At 36.7% G+C, this 24,376-nt stretch overlaps 1 protein-coding gene across 1 annotated transcript in view; it reads left to right on the plus strand.

Moving 5' to 3' along the window:
• The first annotated feature begins 3,530 nt into the window (after positions 1–3,530).
• The window catches only part of LOC139713157 (protein ABHD1-like), a 35,177-nt gene continuing 14,331 nt past the window's right edge, over positions 3,531–24,376 (plus strand). The window contains exons 1-4 of the mRNA XM_071624907.1: positions 3,531–3,635; positions 8,624–8,761; positions 12,116–12,282; positions 13,546–13,655. Coding sequence (XP_071481008.1) covers positions 8,645–8,761; positions 12,116–12,282; positions 13,546–13,655 — 394 coding nt within the window. The 5' untranslated portion in view covers positions 3,531–3,635; positions 8,624–8,644. The remainder of the gene's footprint in view (positions 3,636–8,623; positions 8,762–12,115; positions 12,283–13,545; positions 13,656–24,376) is intronic.

The raw sequence follows: 24,376 nt of genomic DNA on the forward strand, positions 1-24,376 counted from the left end.
CACGGGGGAGTAAAGTTGATGCATTTTCCATCATTGATAAACGCTCAAAGAGTAATGTGGGTTAAAGGGCTATTTAATGGTAAACAAGAAATGAAATGGAAACAATATTTTCAGTTTGCTACTTAACATATTGGAGGTAAATTCATATTTTGTTGTAATTATTTTATTTATCTTTTGAATTTGTCTATACCAGAATTTTACAGGGATCTGTTGAAAACATGGGTGAAAACAAGGGAATTTAGGGGTAATTATAATCAAATAAGGAAGGAAGTATTTCTTAATAATAAAATGATTCGTATTGAGGGAAAATGTAGTTTTGATGAAAATTTGTTTTTGAAAAAAATGTTTTAGATTGGAACATAATGGATAGGAATGGAAAATTATTTTCTGTGGAATATTTTTATAATAAAGGATTTAATTATTTAAATATTTTGAGTATTCAGAAGATATATGAAGCGCTTCCAATTGGTTGGAAAAGGAATATAGAGAACATAGAGGTAGAGAAGGATATAAGTGTTGACGAGATGATTCTTATAAGAAATGGGAAGAAAATTCCTTTGGAAAAGATTACCTCCAAAGATATTTATGTTGAATTAGTGAAGAAAATAAGTGATGATTCTTTGGTGATAGAAAAAATGAGAAATTTATATTTTTGTGATTTTTCTAATAAAGATATAAAATGTATTTTTTAGTAGGATAAGAAGTAGCACTTTGAGTTCTGTTTTGAGGGATTTTCGATATAGATTATTGCATGGAATAGTGTACACAAATCATCATTTATTTCAGTTTAAGTTAGTAAATGATAATTTATGTTCCTTTTGTCATAAAGAGGAAGAGACGTATAAACATATATTTCATGCATGTGAATTTGCTAGGAATGTTTGGGGAAAATGTAGTACTTTTTTTTTGAATATGTTGATTTGCAACAGTTGAGTTGGGAAGAGTTTTTTTTTTTTTTTTTTTTGGTATAGAGCAACCAGATAAAGGAAAAGTTCGGTTAGTTAACCATGTTATAATTTTGGTGAAGAAATTCCTCTTTTAAGGAAGGAAAAGTAAGACACCCCCAACGGAATATTTCATTAAAAGGTCTGTAGAGCAGGATAAGTTAGAAGAAGAAAAGTTAGGAGTTATACGTAATACGTTGTCAATACATTTGCAAAAGTGGGAAAACTGGAAAAAGAATTGAGAATTTGTTTTGCTTTTATTTAATAGAGTAGGGTCTGCTGCACATCCACCAGGAAATGCCTTTCCACGTACTCGAATTGAAATATGTGTTGTAAATTATGTATGTCAGGACACACAGGTTCAGTTGCCTTTGAGGTTTTGTTGTGAGGGGGGTTTTGGAAGGGGGAGGAAGAATGGGGTAGGGTAGTATAAGAGGGAGAATGGACGGGGGTATAGGGTGGTGGGGGGTTTGCGTGTGTGTTTTTTGTTTTGTTTTGTTTTTTAACAATAAACTTCAATCAGTGGATATTGATATTTTAAGTTGGATTGAATGAATGTTGAAAAGAAATTATTTTTTGGGTTAGTGACTTAGTTAATAAAATTTGTAATACAATGAAGGAATAAAATTAAAAAGAGAATGAGGGATTAGTAGTGTAAAAATAGAAAAGAAGAGATGTGTACATGGATTGTGCATATGGATTGTGAAAAAAAAATGTATCAGAGTGTATCAAAATGTATTAGATTGATGTTAAGTTTTGGTATAAATTTTGTATCCATTGACGAAAATGATCATGAAATTGGTCCAGAGAATTTTGTATAAATTTGTTTGTATATTATGTTTCCCATTGATGAAGAATAAAATATTCTTTAAAACAAAAACAAAAATCCAAAATCCAAAACTTCAATGGCCGTCACAAGCACATTAGTATTATGTGACAAGGACATTGTCATTGCCTCACAATTGATATCTGACTTGTTTGTTCATTAAAAAAAAAGAGAGATCTAATAAAAGTGTTTTTTTTTTCTCAATATGGACAGGGAGGTGTTACCTCCCTGTCCATATTCACAAACAACATTGTAAAGCCGAATGCCCCGTCCTACTAATTGACGCAAACTAATGTAAACTGATGCAAACTGATGCAAACTAATGAAAGCAGCTTAGCTCAATGCAAACTACTAGTTAATGCAAACTAACGCAAACTACTAATTAATGCAAACTAATACAAATCGTTAGCGGCGAAAATTAGAGTGAATTACAGCACCTGGACCTGGCTCTTCGTAGGCCACTTAGTCGTCTCGAGACAGATATCGATCAAGTAAATCCATCCTATCGAAGACTGACTAAAGTCACGTTTACTTCAGTACATGTACTTCAAGCATCTCACCTCAACAGTCAACTAAAACGCGGAAAATCATTTGTATTGAAATATTGAAATATTTTTTTTTTTTTACAAAATAGATGTCTGGTAGATTTTATTTTGCTTTTAAAGTGTAGAAAATGTAGAACAGAATGATTAATGATTACTTTGAAGGCCGAAATAATAATGCAAACTCAACACAAACTCCAAAGACACAATGCTATCCTAAGTGAAAACCACGTAATATCGATTTCAAATATCAAAAATTGACACTCCGAAATACTAATTAATGCAAACTCAACACAAACTCCAAGACACAACACTATCCTATTGAAAACCACCTAAATCGATTCTAAATATCAGAAAATGACACCCCGAGTCCAAGAGACAACGTTATCCTATATGAAACTGACCTAAATCGATTACAAATATCGGAAAATGACACCCCGAAATCTTAATTAATGCAAACTCCAAGACACAATGTTACCCTATGTAAAAACGACCTGATTCGATTACAAATATCGGAAAGTAACACCCCAAAATATTTATAAAAAAAATCTAGATATTTGACAACCTAGGTCTAACGGAAAGTTGGTACAACCAAGCATCAAATCTCACTGTAGCAGAAGCAAAAGTTTAGTTAGCGCCAGATTAAATGAAAATTATAAGGAAGAGTGGCGCAGTGATGTGTAGGGAAATATAGAGCCGATTGTTACCGCTGTTTTATTTCCAAAAGTAAAGGCAAACACTCCGACTTTTTTTGGGGGGGGGGGATTTTGGTAGCCCGACGTGCGTTTTTGGTGGCCCCGGCCCACCGGGCCACCGTTAGTGTTGAGCCCCGCATAAGGTATGTTCATATAGTTCTTCTTCTTCTTCTTCTTCTTCTTCTTCTTCTTCTTCTTCTTCTTCTTCTGATCAAGTCTGCCTCCTTCATAGGCTGACGATTCTTGCAGACTGTGCTATTTACATTATAATACAGTTTATTTACAGATATTTACAAGCACAAAAAGAAAATTTGAAGAAAATAACTAGCCACTGTAGTTGTTCTTCCATGCCTTCGCAGTGATTTCTTTTATTATGTTTAATTCCCTAGAATTTTTATTCAAAATGCTCTATACATGGTAAACGCGACTTTTATACTTGGGAGGGGGTGAGGGAAGGCGTGGGCGGCGGGGGTCTAGTGCCTCCGGATACTAGGAGAGGGTGGGAGTGGTGCACAAAGGAACTCTTACTTTTGGTACATGGTTGCCCATAAACCGTCCGTGTACCCATATCGCATTTACCTGTTGTGCTGCTGTATGTAGCCAGCTCCTGTATGCATATCGAAATTAGGTAAGTTCCACGCCAAGTTCGATTATTTGCTTAGTATAACCATGATGATACAATTCATGTAAACGTTGGCAAGTACCCTCCGTGATTCCTTTTGGACTTTTTCTGCTGCTAGTGCTACTGCTACAGTTAAGCTACAGCTTTATTTATCGTGAATGGTGTGGATTTTCCGGCCCCACACGTTAGAAATTGTGTTGGCTACCGTCGCATTGCTTTCTCACTCACCTTTCGTAAGGAGGTTCCCCCTAACTATGTTTGTAAGTAGGACACATCTAGCGTTTGCTCTGTGTTAATTGCTGTTCTAGTTATTTTCAAACACAGCAGCAATACATGCAGGTTGCTTTCTCGGCCTGACTGTTGATTTAAAAAGCCCCTTGGCCTTGTCTATCCTATATCCTCACGAGTCATAGACCACCTAGATTTATAGTCATGGTTTAAAATTTTAAGTGTGATCTTGTCCTGTCATTCATTCATCCAAACGTATGGCACAGTATGTGCCTGGTTGATACCGTTTGCTGACTATTGCTAGTCACCCGGGGCAAACCATGAGAGGTCGGCATCATTTGCCCGTTTTCTTGTGCGGGTTGGAGTGGGGACCACTTCACATGGTTGGCACCCTGCTCTTTTTGCAATGAATGAATAAAGTGGGTTCTTGAGCGTGCATGTGATGTGGCTTACACATAGACACAGGACCTCCATTTAATGTCCTATCCGAGGGGCAGAGTGTTTTTGCCTCTTATACTAGAGGGGACGGAATGCTTAATTACACACAACAATGCTTCATTGCTCAGTGAGACTCGGGGACTCGAACCCAATACTCTTGGATGTGAAGTTCAACGTGCTACAGACTGAGCCATATTCCCGCCCTTGCCTCCAAAGTAGCTGGATTAAGTTTACAGGTGCACGCCACAACTCCTGGATCTTGTCCTGTGAACTGCATTGTCGACTGTATTGTGACATTATGAGACAAACACATGCACAAATATCGATCTAGAGTCTAGTGTTGTGTAATGATACATGATATCAGACTACCCCTCCCATTCCACTATGATGACTGGATATGTCACTTCACCTTAACAGGCAGTCAATGACCCCAACCAATACTCTCCACATATAGTGATGTGAATCACAAACCTTCAGCATCCCTTGAGTATACCAACACTGCAACAGAGTGCTGAAGGTTGTTGTAGCTCCATTCAACTTCAAGTTTATGACCAGGTTTGAGCCCAACCCAAACATCCTACCGTGTTACCCTTCCCCCATTGATTACTTAGAATTATTGTTGAATGCACATCCGAGGATGACTACCTCCTTTCTAAAACTAGTCCTGCCCATTGAACTAAAAAACCTTTCATTAACAAGACTTTACCCCCATTCACCCATTTCCATTCAATGTATGAAGAGAATTGTATTGTTGAGGAAAGACTTGCAATCTGAAGCTCGAGGAGAGGGGACACTCCCAAACACAGCTCTCAAATAAAATGCTCTCCAAAAATAAGCTCAACTGTGTGTCGCAAATCATTCATTGAGCGTGCCTCGCACCTCTATAAAAGAAACCGATCTCAACACAGCACTAGAGATCTAACCATTAGATCTACACTTCATGACTCATACTTGTGGTTGTAGACGAATTAATTTAGTAAACTGCTATTAAAATAGTTGCACAATGAGGTCACACTACTTATAGTCTAACTAGGGTTACTAGCCAAACTAACTTCTTGTAGAGACCATTGTTATCATAATAAGGTATGTATGTTTTAAGAGACCTGTACCTATCATATTCACAGTATCAATTTAACAAATCAACAACATGTCATTGTTATTCTGATGTCTTGTGAAATCATCGAAATTCAATTAGATTTGTCTCTTTGTTTATTTGCTACCACTGCAATGTATTGCAAGAAATTCACTTTGGGGAAAAGATTTAAAAACTAGGAATCTATTTCTTCAGTTTTTCTTTGTCTCCTGGTTGTCAGGTAACCTATTTATGAGAGGGTGTGTGTGTTTGTTTGTTTGTTTGTTTCCCTCCCTCCATCATTCAAATTGATTCTTCAGAGGAGTCATCTACATACATGCCAAGTTATCAAAGTAATCCAGGCATCCAAGGGTTTTGACAGAGTGCAAAAGCATTGCTTTGTTTGACCTTAAAAATGCCATATGTATGAAGAGGATGACTTTCATCACTGGTTAATGGCCATGGCAGAGTAATATAAAGGAATTTTGAGTCCTGGTAGCATGATTGTGAATGTAAGCAGGGATGACTGCTCATGCTATGCTCTTTTTGTTTTTGCAGTGAGGTGCTTTTACAGTAGAACACCACTCCATGTTGGCATTTATAAGAAATCTATGGAATTATAGAGCTTTACATGTTTTTGTTTAAAAAAAAACCTGGTGTTTCTAGAATAAATCAGATGTTATCACCATACATTTGACCTACAATGTGTACACAAAACATACGCCAAATTTCTTCTTTTTTTTTTGAAGTACATGGAGAAGAATATTCTTTGGCATCACACCACTTAATCCTAACTAGGCCGGGGGGGGGCGGCCTCCGAGGCCCCCCCTCGACGTTCCCCGCGATGTATCGCAATCGCAAAAAGCTATCACCGCGACGTTTCATGACTTTTTTCTTTCGAGTCTCCCGCATCTTTTGACACCAAATTTGCGACGCCCGGGTGCGCGGTTCCGAAGTTACGCATAAATATGTACATGCATGTCAGACCAAAAATTGCTCAAAAACGTGAATTCGTGTACAATTTCAATGCAAACTGTGCTTGCAGGCAAATTTCATAAAAGCATGATTATTTTGGTGTTTTATTGATTAAAATCAATGAATAACATATTTTCTTGTTCGCAGCGATGTCGCGAAGAAATTCCATCGAAAAAACAATGGAAAACATTAAGTCGAAAAAACAGAGAAATACATAAGAAATTCAAAAAAACAATAAAATACTTAAGAATTTTTTCTGATATCACAATTTTTTTTTATTACATTTGCTAAGGACACTAAAAAGAATATTTACACAAAAAATGTGCCTGTTTTGAGCTTTATTTGTGATTTACACCAAATAGTCTGATTTCATGCACCATTATGCATAAATTAGCATAATTTAGCATAAATGATAATTTTTTGAAAAATTAACTTCATGGTATTTTAGATTACATCATAGGCAATGTGTGTGCTATGTATAGATTTGTGGAAATTATTGTGGTCCTTGAGGCATTGAACAGATACTCTGAAAAATCTTAAACAAGTTACACTGAACAGTATACTTACAAATTGTAGGAGCCTCACATACTAGTATTTCAGAATGTACAAAGGTTGTAGCTGTGTAATTCCATTACGATACCACTTTACCTGTGTAGAATGTATGCATTCCTTCTTCTTTTATTCTACTTCCTTGAGCCCCAACTCATGCATTCTTATGGTGAGGCTGCCATGTCATCCTTTTTCATTTCAATTTGCTATAAATTTTGAAAACATTCTTATTCCTCAACCCAATCACTATAAATTCTGAAACTCTGTACTCGATATAACTGATCAATAGTTGTGCAAATATAAAAGTCTGAAAATTATCTGGAGGTCTCCTGTAAGCATTTAAATAACTTTGCAAAGATGATTACGAATGGGAATAGACTTTCGGTTGCTGTTTAAATCTTATTGACCAAAATATGATTTTTATAATTTGTCATGTCACAATGAGTGAGGAGAGTTGTGAGGTGACATCACCTTATTTAATTTGCATTTTTAAATCTACTTTGCAAGTGATATAAATTTTCTTGGAATTATGCTAGACATCAAATTCCATAACTTTCTTATTTCATCTTTAATTCTATGGAAACGTTTACTCTTCGTTATGAACAGTAGATTTCACAAGATATGATTTGTCAAGTCTAACATGGGCTGCCCTTTCACTTTGAATTTAGTGGATGTCCAAAGCCTGACGGGAACTGGTTGCTCAGTTGTTTAGGTAGAAATGTGCCTTTTTATAATGGATGTGTACCTTTTTGTGATAATTTTCTACATAGAACACTGTGCCTAGAAAGCTACCCATTACCTGTCTTGGTTATAGGCCACTGCTGATCTTCCATAGGGTCCAGTTGAAAGATATAAACTGAAAAAGATGTTATTGGAAGCAAAATTATCCTTTAGATAACAAATATGGAAATTCATTTTAATCTTAAAAGAGAACAAACAAAAACACTTTCAAAGCAATGAAATCATTCATAAAGACATAACATAATTCAACATATCTGGTACATCTTTTTCAAATTCTCTATCTTCAAAAGTTGTTGATATAACATCTTCTAGAGCCAATTAATTTGTTGAGTTGACCTGTGGTTCCTTCAAGTGAATGATAATGATGAATTAGAATTAAAATAGGATAGGCTGAATTCCCTGGTATCTATGATTGTTGACCTTATCTGTTTACTCAACAACTATATGCTACTTTGGAAAGAATCTGAATTTGACAGTGATCTCTTTCAACAGGCATCTGGTTTTAAATTCAGCTACACCTCATCATACATGTAGCATGACTTTTAAAAATCTTGAGAGTGAGTTAAAAAAAAAAAAAATCAGAGATGTGAACCAATATATGGGTGGAATGTATGCAACACCTACCGTAACTTTTTCTTCACAAATTTTTTATGTCAGCCATTTTATTTTTGACTGTGTATGGGAAAGAACTCATGGAAAGATAAGTGTGCTCGCATAGCGGGAATCAGTGTGTATAAAGTTCAAAGCAAATATTGCATTAGCGGCTGGGATCATATGGCTGACAGCTCTATTTGTAGTTCCTTCTGTCCTTTGATAACAGCTCAAAGCAAACATGTCCATGACTTTGTTGTGACATTCAAAACAGGTATTGTTAAACAAGTTCAAGTCCAGAGATAAATCTTTGTGTGCAGGACATTTTCAAAGCAATTGCATATTTTCTGTTGCATCATTTTGATTGCCTTTGTTCTACCTTTGTTCTCTCTTTTTATAGACATTGTGTCTTTTGACTGAAATGGAAAAGAACATGGATTCCAGGGATACAGAGGCTGGATCTAATTGGCTGGCATCCACTGTCTGTGTGGGACTGGGAGCAATTTACACTGCATATTACCTCAGATATGTTGTGCAGGTAATATTACAACTGTACATGTATATATGGCTTCTTTTGGTGAAAAGGCATGAATGGGAGGATATGTATAACATGTTGGTGATAGATTATGCTATTCTTTGAGAGTTGAAAGGGAATACATGCATTATGCATATAATGTAATGTATACGTATACGTATACGTATACGTATACATACATACTCATATGATCATGAGTTTTTTAACGTAATTTGATAGTATGTGTTTATGAGTACATTCAATTGCATGGATTTTTTAGCTCACCTGAGCCAAAGGCTCAAGTGAGCTATTGCGATCGCCCTTCGTCCGGCGTCCGTCGTGCGTCGTCCGTCGTCCGTCGTCCGTCGTCCGTCGTCCGTCGTGCGTCGTGCATAAACTTTTTACATTTTCATCTTCTTCTTGAAAACCCCAAGACCGATTTTCATCAAACTTGGCAGGTAGCATCCCTAGGGGGTTAGGAACTCAATTTGTTAAAATGGGCACCATGCCCCGCCCAGGGGGCCCCCAGGGGGGCCCAAACCCCCCAAAATTAAGGAATCTGTAAAAATCTTCTTCTCTAGAACCAGAAGTGATAGAGCTAAGTTAATACTATGAGTTAGTACATTGATGACTGTAGTTTCAAGTTTGTTCATGGCAGAATCAGGGGTGCCCCCCTTGGGACCCAGGGGAGGGGGGTGGGGAAGGGTTCTAATGGGGCCTAAATTGTACATTTTCATCTTCTTCTTGAGAACCCCATGACCCATTTTCACCAAACTTGGCAGGTAGCATCCCTAGGGGGTTAGGAACTCAATTTATTAAAATGGGCACCATGCCCCACCCAGGGGGCCCTCAGGGGGCCCAAGCCCCCCAAAATTAAGGATTCTGCAAAAATCTTCTTCTCTAGAACCAGAAGTGATAGTGCTTAGTTAATACTATGAGTTAGTACATTGATGACTGTAGTTTCAAGTTTGTTCATGGCAGAATCAGGGGTGCCCCCCTTGGGACCCAGGGGAGGGGGTGAGGAGGGGTCCTAATGGGGCCTAAATTGTACATTTTTATCGTCGTCTTGAGAACCCCATGACCCATTTTCACCAAACTTGGCAGGTAGCATCCCTAGGGGGTTAGGATCTCAATTTGTTAAAATGGGCACCATGCCCCACCCAGGGGGCCCCCAGGGGTCCCAAACCCCCCAAATGAAGGAATCTTTATAAATCTTCTCTAGAATCAGAAGTTATAGAGCTGAGATAATACTATGAGTGAGTACATTAATGACTGTAGTTTCAAGTTTGTTCATAGGAGATCCAGGGGTGCCCCTCTTGGGTGGGGGGGGGGGGGGGGGTGGTTGGAAGGGTCCAAATGGGGGCCTGAATTGTACATTTTCATCTTCTTCCTGAAAACCTCATGATGGATTTTTGTCAAACTTGGCACGTAGCATCCCTAGGGGGTCAGGATCTCAATTTATCAAAATGGGCACCATGCCCCACCCAGAGGGCCCCAGGGGGCCCCAATCCCCCCAAATTAAGGAATCTTAAAAAAATTGGGCCTTTATTATACATTTTCATCTTCTACTTGAGAATGCCTGGTCAAATTTTGGTGGAGCTGTAAATAATTTAGATTAGTGACTGCGTGAAAGGTGAACTTGCGATACTCAGGTGAGCGCTAGACCCGCGGGTCTCTTGTTTTTTCATGGATTCTTTTATTGGTCATCAGCACTACTGCTTTACATTTTATTTTACTATAAACATTCATTATAGTTGTTGGCCTGTTTCAAAGATTTTCACATTGAAATGAAAATGCATAACACTGTTCAGAACATTGGTGTGACCAAGATATTTTATTAGGAAAGGATGTCAATATGGCTAATTATATGTCTCGGCTGGTCAATACATTAATCTGCTTACAAGACTTGAGGCTGAACTTGTCATTCTGTGTGTTACAAATATCTATGTTATAGAGCAAAGGGAAAGAATTTGAATGATCATTAGTAAATACCAAGATTTAACATCAGCAGTCCGTGGTATATATTCTCATAACTCTACATGTGTTCATTAGCAACTAAAGGTGACTGAACTAAAGTTATCACGATTTACTCTATGTAAGTGCATGTGACATGTCAGTCAACATTCATATAAGTCAACAGAGTTTCTCTGGTCCAGCAGTATGTCAACCTGCACAAGGTTTACTCTAATTGAATTTTAATTGTACAATAATACAGTGGCTCAATGTACAGTAGTGAGGGAATATGTAGTTCCTTCTTGACTGAAGAGCCTTCTGACATCGATATAAATATATATTTACACATAAGGTGATCACATGAAAGCAAAGTGCCTTTTGTGTTTGTGTGTGTGTGTGTGTGTGTGCGTGCATTTATGTGTGAACAGGGGATTCAGATTATTTATTCAGCATACAGTCACACTGTGTAGTATCATACGTACCTGTTTGTGATCCTACAACCATGTCTCGGCAGGTTCAACATGATGCCAATATTATTATGTACATTGCACATAATGCAATGACTCAAAATATCTATGAAGATGAAAATATTATGCACAATAACCAGTCTAAATATAGTGTTACATATCAGTGGCGGATCCAGGGGGGGGGGGGGGGCCCTCTTCATTTGTTGTTATAACAAAAGAAATAAAAAGAAAAATGAGATGAAACCCAAAAGTAGCACAACAAATATTGTTTGCCCCCCCCCCCTTCCCTTTACGAAATTCCTGGATTCGCCCCTGCATATTATTAATTCTCCATGACAACTGCACACATTCTGATGAAGGCAGTGAAAAATGGCAGTGGACATTGATCTACAAACAAAAGAAGCAGAGATGAGACAATGTATGGTTTTGGTCATTTAAACAGATGCATTTACCCAGCTTCTATAATACTAACTTTTTTGTGTGTGATTACTCAGTCCTGTAATTACCTGTTAGGATATTCTGTGAATGATAAGATTTCAGCTAAAAAAGTGTGACAGATCATGATGTTTTCATTGATCACATACATGTAACAGTGGTGATAAGATATTACTTAGATCAAAACAAAGTGCTCATCCTCTTCAAAGGCAACTAACTTTAAAATGGTTGTTGAATGAATTTCAGTACAAATGTGCTTGCTTTGCTATTTATCAGCCTACCACCTCCCCATGCCAGTGGTTTTACCAGAGATGAGTGAATGTTTAAAATTATTTTGACTCTGCAATGACAGTAGTGGGCAGTAATAATTTAACAGACTTAACTTGGCTTTTGATGTTTTAAAGGGGAGATGGCTAATATATACGTGTACTGTGTACATAGCTACATAGTGTACATTTTCATCCTTATTGTCTTTTGATAGTGTACATTTTCATCCTTATTGTCTTTTGATGTTTTTCTGCAGAAACCAGTGCTTGCGTGTGGAAACCCCAAATTGAAAAGCTTCTTGACGACACACCTTCCACTTCTCTCACATAGCTACTGGCCAACTTTCTGGGCTTTTGACACCCACTTGCAGACAGTCATACACAGCTTATTTCAGTATTTTACACCAAAGCACAATTATCGAAGGTTCGTATGGTTTTGGAAGAAACAGTGAGTTTTGTCAGCCACTGGAATACACTGAATACAATTATTATGAAGAAATAAATGTTCTTCGACAGTGACATTATGTTACATATCTGAAGTATATGCTTTAGTAGCTTACACCACATGGATACATTAGTAAATTTGATGCATGTATAAATCTTTGCTGCTTTTTATCTCTGTTTTGGGAGTTAGGAAACATATTTTTTGTAACTGTCAATCTACTGCTACTCCCTGGTTTTTGCATTCATTTTTTTTTAAGAGAGAGATAAGATTAAAAGTCAAGTCAAGCCTTACTCCTGCATTGCGACATTGTAATTTTCTTACCTCTGCCTCAAACTTTATGTAGGCTGGTCATTTAGGCCTCGGATTACCAGTCCCTGATGCTACCATCGATGTATCATATGTGACCCTGCACCACAAAACAAACAAAAAGTTGCCAGACATGGATTCTTAGTTATGGGCAGATTCTAAAAGAGCAGACTCTAAGCTTTAGAATGATGTATAACTCAATTCAAATGGACTCTCCTAACCTATCTAAATGTTGGAAAGAAAGCATACACTCTAGAAAAGTGTGAACTGAGAAAAGAGGCTCTGAAGTAAAGACCTATTCAAGCGGTTAATCTTTTCCAAGCCACGCTAGCTTTGCCATGAATGGGACAAAAATAAATCAAAACAGGGTGTTAATCACCGGAGCAATAATAATGAAGGGATTATCAGATTAAGCTGAAATTAGGCATGCTTTATCAAAACATTTTGTCCTTGATTAATGACAACTTCCAAGGCAGTAGCATTATCCTTTCAAAAGTTATTAGAGTTGCAAGTGAAGAGTGTGTACAGGGTTTTTAGGAAATGAAAAGGGGACTCTATTAGAAACATCTAATCACTCTGCTCTACAATAAAGTGTTTGAGAAAAACTGCAAAAAACACAGTTTCCTGTTTGGCATAATGATCCCAAACTTTAACATAATGTAGAAGAAGACTTGCTCTTTCAGAAAATATGAAAAACTCATATTGGCTAGGTTGCCCCATTACACCTACAATCGTATTTTCAGTCCTCACACAAAATCACTGCGTTCGACTTTTTGTTCGTTTTGTGATGCACGGTCACATATACCTGTGAGATGTTTTGATATGTAGAGAATATTTTCCCCAAACCAACAGGATTTGAAAGGTATGCGACTTTGTACTGTGTGTCACGTATGTATGGATCTCTATGCTGATGTACCTGTCATTCATTCAATGCAGTGAAAAGCTGAGCACACCTGACGGGGGTGAAATCATGCTCCACTGGGAGGACAGTGGGGCCAGAGATGGTAGAACCACACCCATCGTCATCATCCTCCCTGGACTCACTGGTTAGTACCCATCTTTACTTGATACACACTCCCTTATAACAGACTCTAGGTATGTTGCCAGCTTGCTGTGTTTGCCTAGATACTATTACTAAGGTTTACAATGAAATAAGCAAGACATTGATCAGTAGCAATGGCTACTGTTGATGAAACATGCAACGGCATTATATAAATTGTTACTGTTTATATTCTTTATCAAAGACCTGATAATTACATTTTCCAGAGGGCACTCTGTGCAGTTGTATTATGATATCTATTTAGTGTTTTGTCAGTTAGTAACATTTAAACAATCATATGGTTATTTTGGTTGTTAAAATTGACACTTCGGTCTGTACGTGTGCATGTTGTAGGAAGTGATTTATTCTTATTAATTTTCATTGAGTCGTAGGTATCTGCCGTGTGATTATGTGATTATATCATGAAAATCAGGTACTGTGATGGTTTTGCTAAGAGACTCCCTGGGCACTTCATCAGCTTTTATCTGTTTTACTTCATTATAATGACAGTATAATGTATCATATGTGTTGTCACAGGAAATTAGATTCACGTCTAACAAAATATTAGCCATGCAGCTGACAGCCTAATCTTATTCAATACCTGCTTTTCCTTTATGACATACAGAAATGCATCGTCTAGTAGATTGGTTAATGTCTTTGTAACAGTGCAACTGTTTTACAAACTACCCTACATTGATGTAAATAAGCATCAAATTAATTAGTTTTTAGTAGTAGCCATGATAAAAAATCATGGGCATACATACAGTACGCGCAATAAGAAACGCCTCCGTCAATTTCGTTTTCCAACGAAAGTTCGTTATCGATCGAGTAGCAACGAAATTTGGACGAAATTTGGACGAAATTTCGTTATCGATCCAGTAGCAACGATTCTGACGCTTTGTGGACGCATTTCACGCACGACCGCCCGCTCAATTTCGTTCGGCAAATGCGTTGCTCGTTCGGAAAATGCGTGTTCGGAGCTCGGCAGTTTCGTCCAAATTTCGTTAAAAGCGTCCGTGATCCAAGGCGCACATGGAATACAGTACACACGTGTGTGTGTAATGGCCACATCCACAGCCGCTAGCCGGCAAGAATCACTGCAAGATTAGACTCAACAAGTACTAGTAGTAGCACAGCGGTCGGGAATGAGAACAGTAGACAGGCGTGGAATTCACCTGATTCACATAATACTATTAAGAATGGTAACATGTATACATACATCGATGCCGTTTTCATTGAAGCAATTTGTAAAAGTTTTAGTTTCCCTTACCCTAGCTGTAAGTACGGCACCGTTAGCAGATTATTCACTGCATTTGTAAGTCACCTGATACATCACATGTTGGTATGCGGGCTGCATGTAACTAGGGAATGTGCACGTGTGGGAAAGGCGAGTGCGCCGTACGTGCGTCGCAATTGCCATGGCATGGCTCGCTCGGCTGAACGAAACAGAGATGTACGATACATGACAAGACCCAGTATAAGGCCTACCAATTGTTCACGTGTTGTTTTTTTTTTTTTACAAGCAGAAAATAAACAACTGTTGATCATGAAATAGACTAAATTACCAATCAGAGATCATTCGGGTTCATAGTATTTAAGAGAAATCACGCAATTTTGGCGAGGGTGAACCCACAGGAACCCACAGGAACCTTATCGTAGAATGCCGACCAAAAAGAAAATGGTTTCACTAAAATTGCGTGTACGTAAAATCCATTTGAGTATAGAAAGAAAATTAACCCCCAAAAAGAGGAAAAAAGAAATTAGAAGGATTTGTTCGCCGTTATTTGGTCATTAAATATATTTTCTTTCTTCAGCAATTGCGCGTTACATTGCCCGTTTTTTTATTGAATCAGGGCCCTGTTGCATAAAACCCTTACCGCTGGACTTACCGCTCCTTTCTATGCGGTAAGTCTTAAATCAGCGGTAAATTTTATAATCATTGATGCTGACGGTAGTTACTATTGAAATTCAATGGTAAGTTTTATGCAACGGGCCCCAGAAAAGCAAAAAAAAAAAAAATAGTATTCAAAACAAGACAATAGTTTGATATCGTTTATTTCTTTATTGGACAGAGAGATAATTCAGACGGTACGTGGAATTTTCAAAGCGACTAATTCAGACTGATTCTTAGTTTGACTTGACTCTTTCTTTCTTTCTTTTTTTATTTTATTTTTTTTTTTTGGGGGGGGGGGGTTTGAGGTTCATGTTCGTTGTACCCATGCACCCATAAGGTTCATTAGGACGAAAATGAAACATTCAGATACACGCGACTTCCCTACACGAAAAATAGATGTTCGTAAATGTGATAGTCAAATTATGATTCATAATTCGAAAATGCACGAATGTTTGTGATTGGATAGGTGCGTTATTGTCGAATTAGCAAACCTTCGGAGTACTGTAGTATCGAGCCTGTTGTATTCAAGGATAAACGAACTTTTGAAATAATGAATTTTATATTCAGAGTAAGACAATAAGTTTAATTCTTATATACCTGTAGTTTGACATCGTTTATTTCCTAGTTGTGAAGCGGGAAGCGAGAGATAATTCTGAAAAGAAGTATATATACAGTCATGCAGACGGAACGTGAAATATTCAAAGCAGCTATGAGATTAAATCTTAAGTTGTTTATTTGTTTGTTTGATTGCTTGTTTGTTGTTATGCTCAAGCGTTGGTGTAATTATATATACATTTTTTTTTTTGGGGGGGGGAGGCATTTTTGTAGTACCCAATGCACGTAAAGTTCGCTGATGCGAAAGTGATAAAATGTTCCGTAACACGCAAATTCCCTACACCTTGTACAGATGTTCGTACCTAGTGTGAAAATAAAATGTATTACTATTATTTTGTTTCCCCCATTGTTCGATGGGTATAGCAAACCTTCGGAGTGTCAATCCTTTCGTTTTCGGATAAACGAACTTCCTTAACTCACAACACCATGTTTCAGAGTAACAAACTAGTCATTATTTTATTCGGGCATTGGGAATAGTTCAGGAATAAAATATAGAAGGGAGGAAAATCTTTAAGGCAAGAATTACGATGGATTCTTAGTTTGAAATCATTTATTCATTTCCGTGGTGTTCATTATTCCGAAAAAAAGAAAACGGGTGCGCTATTCCGATGGTTACGGCGTTATTTCGAATCCGAAACACGCATATTCCTTGTGCCTATCCATGTTTGTTGATTCGAAAATGTAATCATGCTGCGGGTAACTGCTATGGGGGGCCATATATTGTTTTATTTCTGTCTATTGTTATATTATTATTATCATTATTATCATTATTATTATTATTATTATTATTATTATTATTATCATTATTTTTATTATTATTATTATCGTCTTTAACATTATTAACCAATGTTTTGATTAACGAGCATTTTGTGGGCTGTTTTTTTTTTGTTTTGTTTTGTTTTGTTTTTTTTTGGGGGGGGGGCATTGCCCGATTAGCAAACCTTCGGAGTGTCAATCCTTTTGTTTTCGGACGAACGAACTTCCTTACCTCAGAAGAAGAAATCAGTGTAACAAACTAGTCATTATTTTATTCGGGCATTTAACCGGGGGGCCAAAAGCTAAAAACAGAGGTCGAGTTGCACTCTCTCTACAAACTAAGTAGACCATGCTTATTTTCAAGTTTTTATTGTAACAAACAACATTCCACTGGTCTACCTCAAAAAATTTGTTGCGAAAGCCTCCAAATCCAAGATGGCGTACAAGATGGCCGCCATATTTACTGAATTTGTTATTTAAATGATAGAATTTGATAGAAACATCAAATTTCAACAAATGTGATGTCATATGAAAGAAAATAAAATTGTCTACAAGTTGATACCATTTTTGTGGGTTATTGTGATAACTGGATTGAGATTTTAAGGAAAAAACACTCATTTTTTGATATTTTTCTGAAAAAAGGAAAATCATGAAAATGCTTGATTCAGCATAAATCAGAGAAAGACTGAAGGATTATCTTGAAACGTTTCAAGAATTTTGTTTAACATATAATTAATATTTGGAGAAAATTAGGGGTCAGTACCATTTTTGGTTCAGGAGTTATAATGTCTCAAACTTGAAAACTCACTACGTAAGAATGGCCACTTTAGTTATGACCAAGACCTTGTTGGTCATAAAAAAGTCTGCGCGCGCCTAGACTACTACACGCACCACTGGCACTGGCGCTGGTAGCAGCGCCAGTAGTGCGTGTAGTAGTCTTGGCAAATGCAGACTTTTTCTTTGACAAACAATGGTTTGTGCCTGCAAACTAACTTTTCATATCAAGTGGTAGCTCAGGTGATACTGATTGCTATTATTTCAAAGTAGATTGTTCTGAAGCAGATGAGATGAAGCAAACAAAATTTCAAATAGAGGCAATAGCTTGAAACTTGGCACCAAAATAGTTTAAGACACAATTTAGATCAACCGCTAAAAAAAAAGAAAAAAAAAATCAAGATGACAGCCATCAAAGTTGACATAGTGTATTGCGCCAAATTAAATGTATTATTTCGATTTTGATACAATTTTGTCTGCTGTGATATCTTAAACCGTCTTAGGTTTTTATGGACACATTTTTAAAACCAGAGATATTCTACTCTCCGAAAAAGAAAAAACAAATCGAGTGGAAGTTTTTACTTTTGATGTGAGGAGTGAATAACAGAAAACGGTGAATTTAAAGTGAAATTGGAGTGACTTTTGAGTGAAAATGTTCATTTTCACTTATTTTAGAGTGACCTTAGGCAGGGCTCCACACTAACTTTTATTTTTGGTGGCCCAAAGGCAAATATCAGACTTTTTTGGTGGCCCGATCAGGCCACCAAATTCTTCATTTCTGACATTTTGGTGGCCCCGAGCCACCGGACCAACGTTAGTGTCGAGCCCTGCCTTTGAATAGGAATCACTCGTCATTTGAGTGATCCCCGAGGTCACTCTAATATAAATGAAAATGAACATTTTCACTCTCGAGTGATCCTGATATCTAATATGGGAAAGCATCTACCAATGGCGTAAGTTCAGATCAATTGTGACACTATAACCCACATGAAATCAGCCCAAAAACAATGCAAGAAAAATCTGATAACAGTAAATACAGTTTCAGCATGCTTATTTGTAAATGTGAATATACAGCACGAATAATCAATTTGGAAAATTTTATTCGAACAATATACTGAAAAGTAATTTCGCACAACACATTTAAGAGCAACGTTGAGAAATTGCCGCCATGTCGGATTTTTTTTTTTTTTTTTTTGGGGGGGGGGGGTTCGGATCAGAAGGGCTTTCAAGGACATATCTACGGATAAGACATTACTACACATATACACTGTAAAAACATCGGTGTTAGATTTAACACCACGGGTGTTAAATCTAACACCGATCAAACTTCAATAAAGGACCACACCCACAGGTGTTAAAAATGCACTGTGATGGTGTTGAAAAGTGTTCACCTGACACTTCGTGGTGTTAATTTGACACTGTACCTGGTGTTATTTTGACACTGTACTGGTGTTAATTAAAAAATGACACCACATGGTGTTGATTTGATATTTGCTGGTGTTAATATCAATGGTTTAACACCCGTCCAGCTTCAATAAGGGACCACACCAGCTGGTGTTACTTTGGTGTAAATTTATTTTCACATTTTTTCCAAAATCTAGTATTTTAATGTAAAATTCTTGATCGTCTTGTTTCAATTGAAAATCAACAAGAAGTGCAGTTACTAAGAAACTCTTCAAAAAACAGTTTAAAATTTGGAAATGACACCCGTAGGTGTTAATTTAACACCATAAATAAGCACCGAAAATTTAACACCAGCTCGGTGTTCACTATTTAACACCGGACTTTTTGCAGTGTACCATCATCATTCACGTTTTTACAACAGCAGAGTAACATACAAGTACAAAAGCATATCTTTGATACAGAAGCATTTCTTTTCTTTAATCAAAGATTGGGCCTTACCCAAACACTGGAATGAGCTCCAACCCCCCCCCCCCAAAAAAAAAAAAAAGAAAAAGAGAAAAGACCCTCAATATGGTTTACACTAGTACAATATCGTTCGGATGTATAGAAACATGTAATAGAAAGATTAGAAGATTAGAAATATATATCAAATTGTAAGTTATAAGTTGAGATTTAACTTTGACGCAACACACTTAAGGTATTGTTTGCCATTGGGAGAGATATCACATTCGATTTATATGTGCAGGTTAGTTGTATTACAAAACATTCTACCATGTAAAAAAATCATAATAAAGCCTAAAACATACGGAGATATCACCATTTCTTTTCAAGAAACCATAACCATGATAACTGTTAACAATTTAGTATTTGAATTTGAATTTGAATTTGAATTTGAATTTGAATTTGAATTTGAATTTGAATTTGAATGATATAAAAAAAACATTCTTATCAGATCTATTTAGTACATCTAACAATATTTAGCATTAAATATACTGATTTAAGTTTGTACATTAGTTGTTCTATCCCTAACTCACAGTTTAGAACTAGCTTGAGGAATTAAGTAAAGCTGGGTTTTTGTTTTACGTGCACTAATGGGAAATAATGCCTTGAACGACAACCTCGATTAATTACCGCCATCTTGAGTTTTGTGTGGATACTGTCTTTATCGCTAATCATTACACATTGGAAAAATTTGTGCCAAATTCCAAGCTCCTATCTCTTTTTTGAAAATACTTTCTGTTCAATCCTATCTGCCTCAGAACAATCTACTATGATGAAATGCTACAGTAATAGCGACCAGCGTCACCTACCACTTGGCATGAAAAGTTAGTTTGCATGCAGGTACTTGCAAGTCACTAGACCATTACAGTATTACATGTGACCATGTAAACACATTGTATGCAAAATTTATAATGCATGAATATAATTTTTTTCAAGTTTTAGATGTTAACTTGTCAACAGTGTATGATATTGCCTGTAATTCCAGAAATATGAATTATGTCTCAATCTCAGTAAATCTCAATCTCAATCGCAGGTTTCAAAATAATTCTTCAGTTCTTCTTTGATAAATACTAAATCATGCATTTTTACATTTCTTCCTTTTTTCAAAAGAATATAAAAATATGGATTCCCCCCCCCCCCAAAAAAAAAGAGAAGCAAACAACCCCCCCCCCCCCTCACAATACACAGCTAAACTGATATCAACTTTTAGGAAGTTTTGCTCTCCTTCATATGACATCAAATTTGTTGCAATCCAATGTCTCTATCAAATTTTATGTTTGAAATGTTACATTCAATAAAAATGGCGGCCCTATTGGACCGCATCTGTACTTTGGAGGTTTTGCAACAAATCTACTGAGGTGTACTTACGGAACATTGCTTAGTATGCTTGATATTATGTATGGTTTTGTTTATAGAGAGAGTGGAACTCGAAAAGTATGCACGATCTTGGATTTGACCCTCTGTGACGTCTTTGGGAACAGATGCGTGCAAATACATATTATGTAAAATGGGATTTCAAGTTTGAGACATTATAACTCCTGAACCAAATACAATACTGACCTCCAAATATTGATTATATGGGAGAGATTTTAATTTCTGCATGGTTTTCATAAACATTTTTAATCTAATTTTTTGTAACTTTTTAAAGAAATATTCATGGTGCATTCTGAAAAATATCTCCATAAAAACCTAAGATGGTTTGAAATAGCATTAAAATGTTCAGAATATATAAAAACCATATGAAAAGACACCAAAACAGACAAAATTGTATAAAAATCGAAATAATACATTTACTTTGGCGCAATACACTATGTCAGCTTTGATGGCCTGCAATCTTGAATTTTTTGAGTGATTGATCCAAATTTTGTTTTAAACTTTCTATAGCAAGGTTATTTCAAGCTTCTACCTCTATTTGAAAGATATTTTTTGCTTCATCTCATCTGCTTCAGATCTACTTTGAAATAATAGCAATCAGCGTCACCTGAGCTACCACTTGGTATGAAAAGTTAGTTTGCAGGCACAAACCCTTGTTTGTCAAAGAAGAAGTCTGCGTTTGCCAAGACTACTACACGCACCACTGGCACTGCTACAAGCGCCAGTGCCAGTGGTGCGTGTAGTAGTCTTGGCGCGCACAGGCTTGTTTTACGACCAACAAAGTCTTGTCACAACTAAAGTGGCCATTCTTACATAGTGAGTTTTCAAGTTTGAGACATTATAACTCCTGAACCAAAAATGGTACTGACCCCTAATTTTCTCCAAATATTAATTATATGTCAAACAAAATTCCTGAGATGTTTCAAGATAATCCTTCAGTCTTTCTCTGATTTATGCTGAATCAAGCATTTTCATGATTTTCCTTTTTTCAGAAAAATATCAAAAAATGAGTGTTTTTTCCTTAAAATCTCAATCCAATTATCACAATGATCCACAAAAAATGGTATCAACTTGTAGACAATTTTATTCTCTTTCATATGACATCACATTTGTTGAAATTTGATGTTTCTATCAAATTCTATCATTTAAATAACAAATTCAGTAAATATGGCGGCCATCTTGGACGCCATCTTGGATTTGGAGGCTTTCGCAACAAATTTTTTGAGGTAGACCAGTGGAATGTTGTTTGTTACAATAAAAACTTGAAAATAAGCATGGTCTACTTAGTTTGTAGAGAGAGTGCAACTCATTCCTTAAGTAAGCGACTTTTTGGGGTTTGGCCCTCCGGTTAATTGGGAATAGTTCAGGAAAGAAATATAGAAGGGAGGAATCCGAAACACGCATATTCCGTGTGCTTATACGTCATGTTTATTGATATGCTGCGGCTAAGGGCCTATTGGAGGTCGTTATACCTTTCGTTTGGTGTACGATTTCTTTCGTTTCATATCACTTTATTTGTTCCTTTCATATTCTGAAATATTTAAAGGTAATCTTTCAATTGCCTCGCACTGTGTATATATACATGCATTTTCGTAACGGCGATTTCGCGCTTTGCTGCAGTATTTCGAAGGGTGTTTGATGCCAGCCGCTTCGGTGTGCTCTGTGGTAATGTTTATGTGGTTGTCAGGGAGGTTGTTGATACTTTGTCTGTTGACATTTATTTTCGTACAGGCATGGGCGGATCCAGGAATTCTGTACAGGAGGGGGGAGGGGCGCAACTAATATTTCTGGTGCCACTTCCGGGTTTCACTTCTATTTTTTTTTCCACGATAAATAAAGGGGGCGTGCGCCTCATGCGCCCCCTCTGGATCTGCCACTGTTACGTGTTTATCTCGAGTGATGGTGATCGTGTTTCTAAATGTTTATAAAAAAAAGGACAAAATTATCCGAGTGATGCCTGATGATAGTGCAAGTGATGATAATCAACGATGCTGATGTAAAAGACGGCTTGCTGTGGATGCTGAGCGTACGTGCCCTTCGTTTATTTAAATAAGTTTTCCCTCTTTTACTCTTCTTTCCCCTCCCAAGAACGATAAAAAAAGAAAATACCTACACCTCACAACAAAGGAACCACGTGTGAACAACCATCGTTAAGTTCAATCGAAATGTTCATTATTAGCAAAGAATAAGGGGAAAACACGAGTGACGGAAAATGATAGAAGCGACGAGATAGTCTTCTTGTGTATAATGCGGTCTCTTGGGATTTAGTCCAGTCAAAATATGAAATGACCCACAACTAATTGCAACAGAAACGATTCCACTTGCATTTGACCCGGAAGAGCTTTCAAAACAACATATTAAAAGTTCCCTAAAATTCGAGTGGTGGATCAGTGTCTCATTTGCATAAATTCAAAATGGCCGCCATACAACCTATTTATGCCTATATCTCGAGATATATAACCCACAAAGTAAATTCCGGTGTCTAAACCTATGTTTTTAGGTCAAGGAATACAAATATGTTATCTTTAGCAACTTTCAAGCATCCCTTTATATAGTTTTTGCATATATTTGCATATAATTACATACAAAATGGCCGCTATATTGCCTGTGCAAGCCCGTATCTTCGTATATCAGTAATGTAGTACACTCAGGAATAAGTCGCTATATATCTGGACATAAAACCCGCAGAAAATAGATTCTGGTGTCTAAACCTATGTTTTTTAGGTCAGGGAATACAATTATGATGTAAACAGTAACTTTCAAGCTTCCCTTTATACATTTTCTGCATATATTTCCATTTAATTAAATGCAATTGGCCGCCATAGTGCCTCTACAGGCTTATATCTCTATCTGTGAAAGGTACCCAGTGATGGCGTCTGTGGTCTTAATCTTACTGCTGAGAATCACTGATGTACAGTAGAATACGTTCCACTCATAAATAATTACCTATATTTCACTAAAAATTTGCATAGCTGTTAAATTTATGCATAAATCTGTTTAAATGTTTATCGTGAATATAATTTCAGATACGAATACGAGCCACAGAACGTTAATTGTGCATCCAATATTTACAGAACGTAATTTCTACATCCAATATTTCAAGGGCAAATTGTTAGAATTCCATTCACAACCTTAATGATTATCCTTACACCCAGTTGTATATTCTTGCATTGATTGAAAGTATTGTATTACATTAAACTCACATTTTCTTCAGATAAAGCCTCAGAACAGAAATCAACTGTAAGTAGCATCGAATAGAACATATCTTTTGAGTATTTAACTGTAATCTCAACTTAGCTCTCAAGTGTGCTCAATAGGTATACACACAACAGCAAAGTCTCAAATTATGTAGTACAACGTAGGATTCGTTAAAAAACAAAATTATGATTGCATGATATTTAATGTATTAT

This window comes from Diadema antillarum, unplaced genomic scaffold (assembly GCF_040938485.1).
Source record: "Diadema antillarum isolate AM-2024a unplaced genomic scaffold, OU_Dant_1.0 seq00001916_RagTag, whole genome shotgun sequence".
NCBI classification, from domain to species: domain Eukaryota; kingdom Metazoa; phylum Echinodermata; class Echinoidea; order Diadematoida; family Diadematidae; genus Diadema; species Diadema antillarum.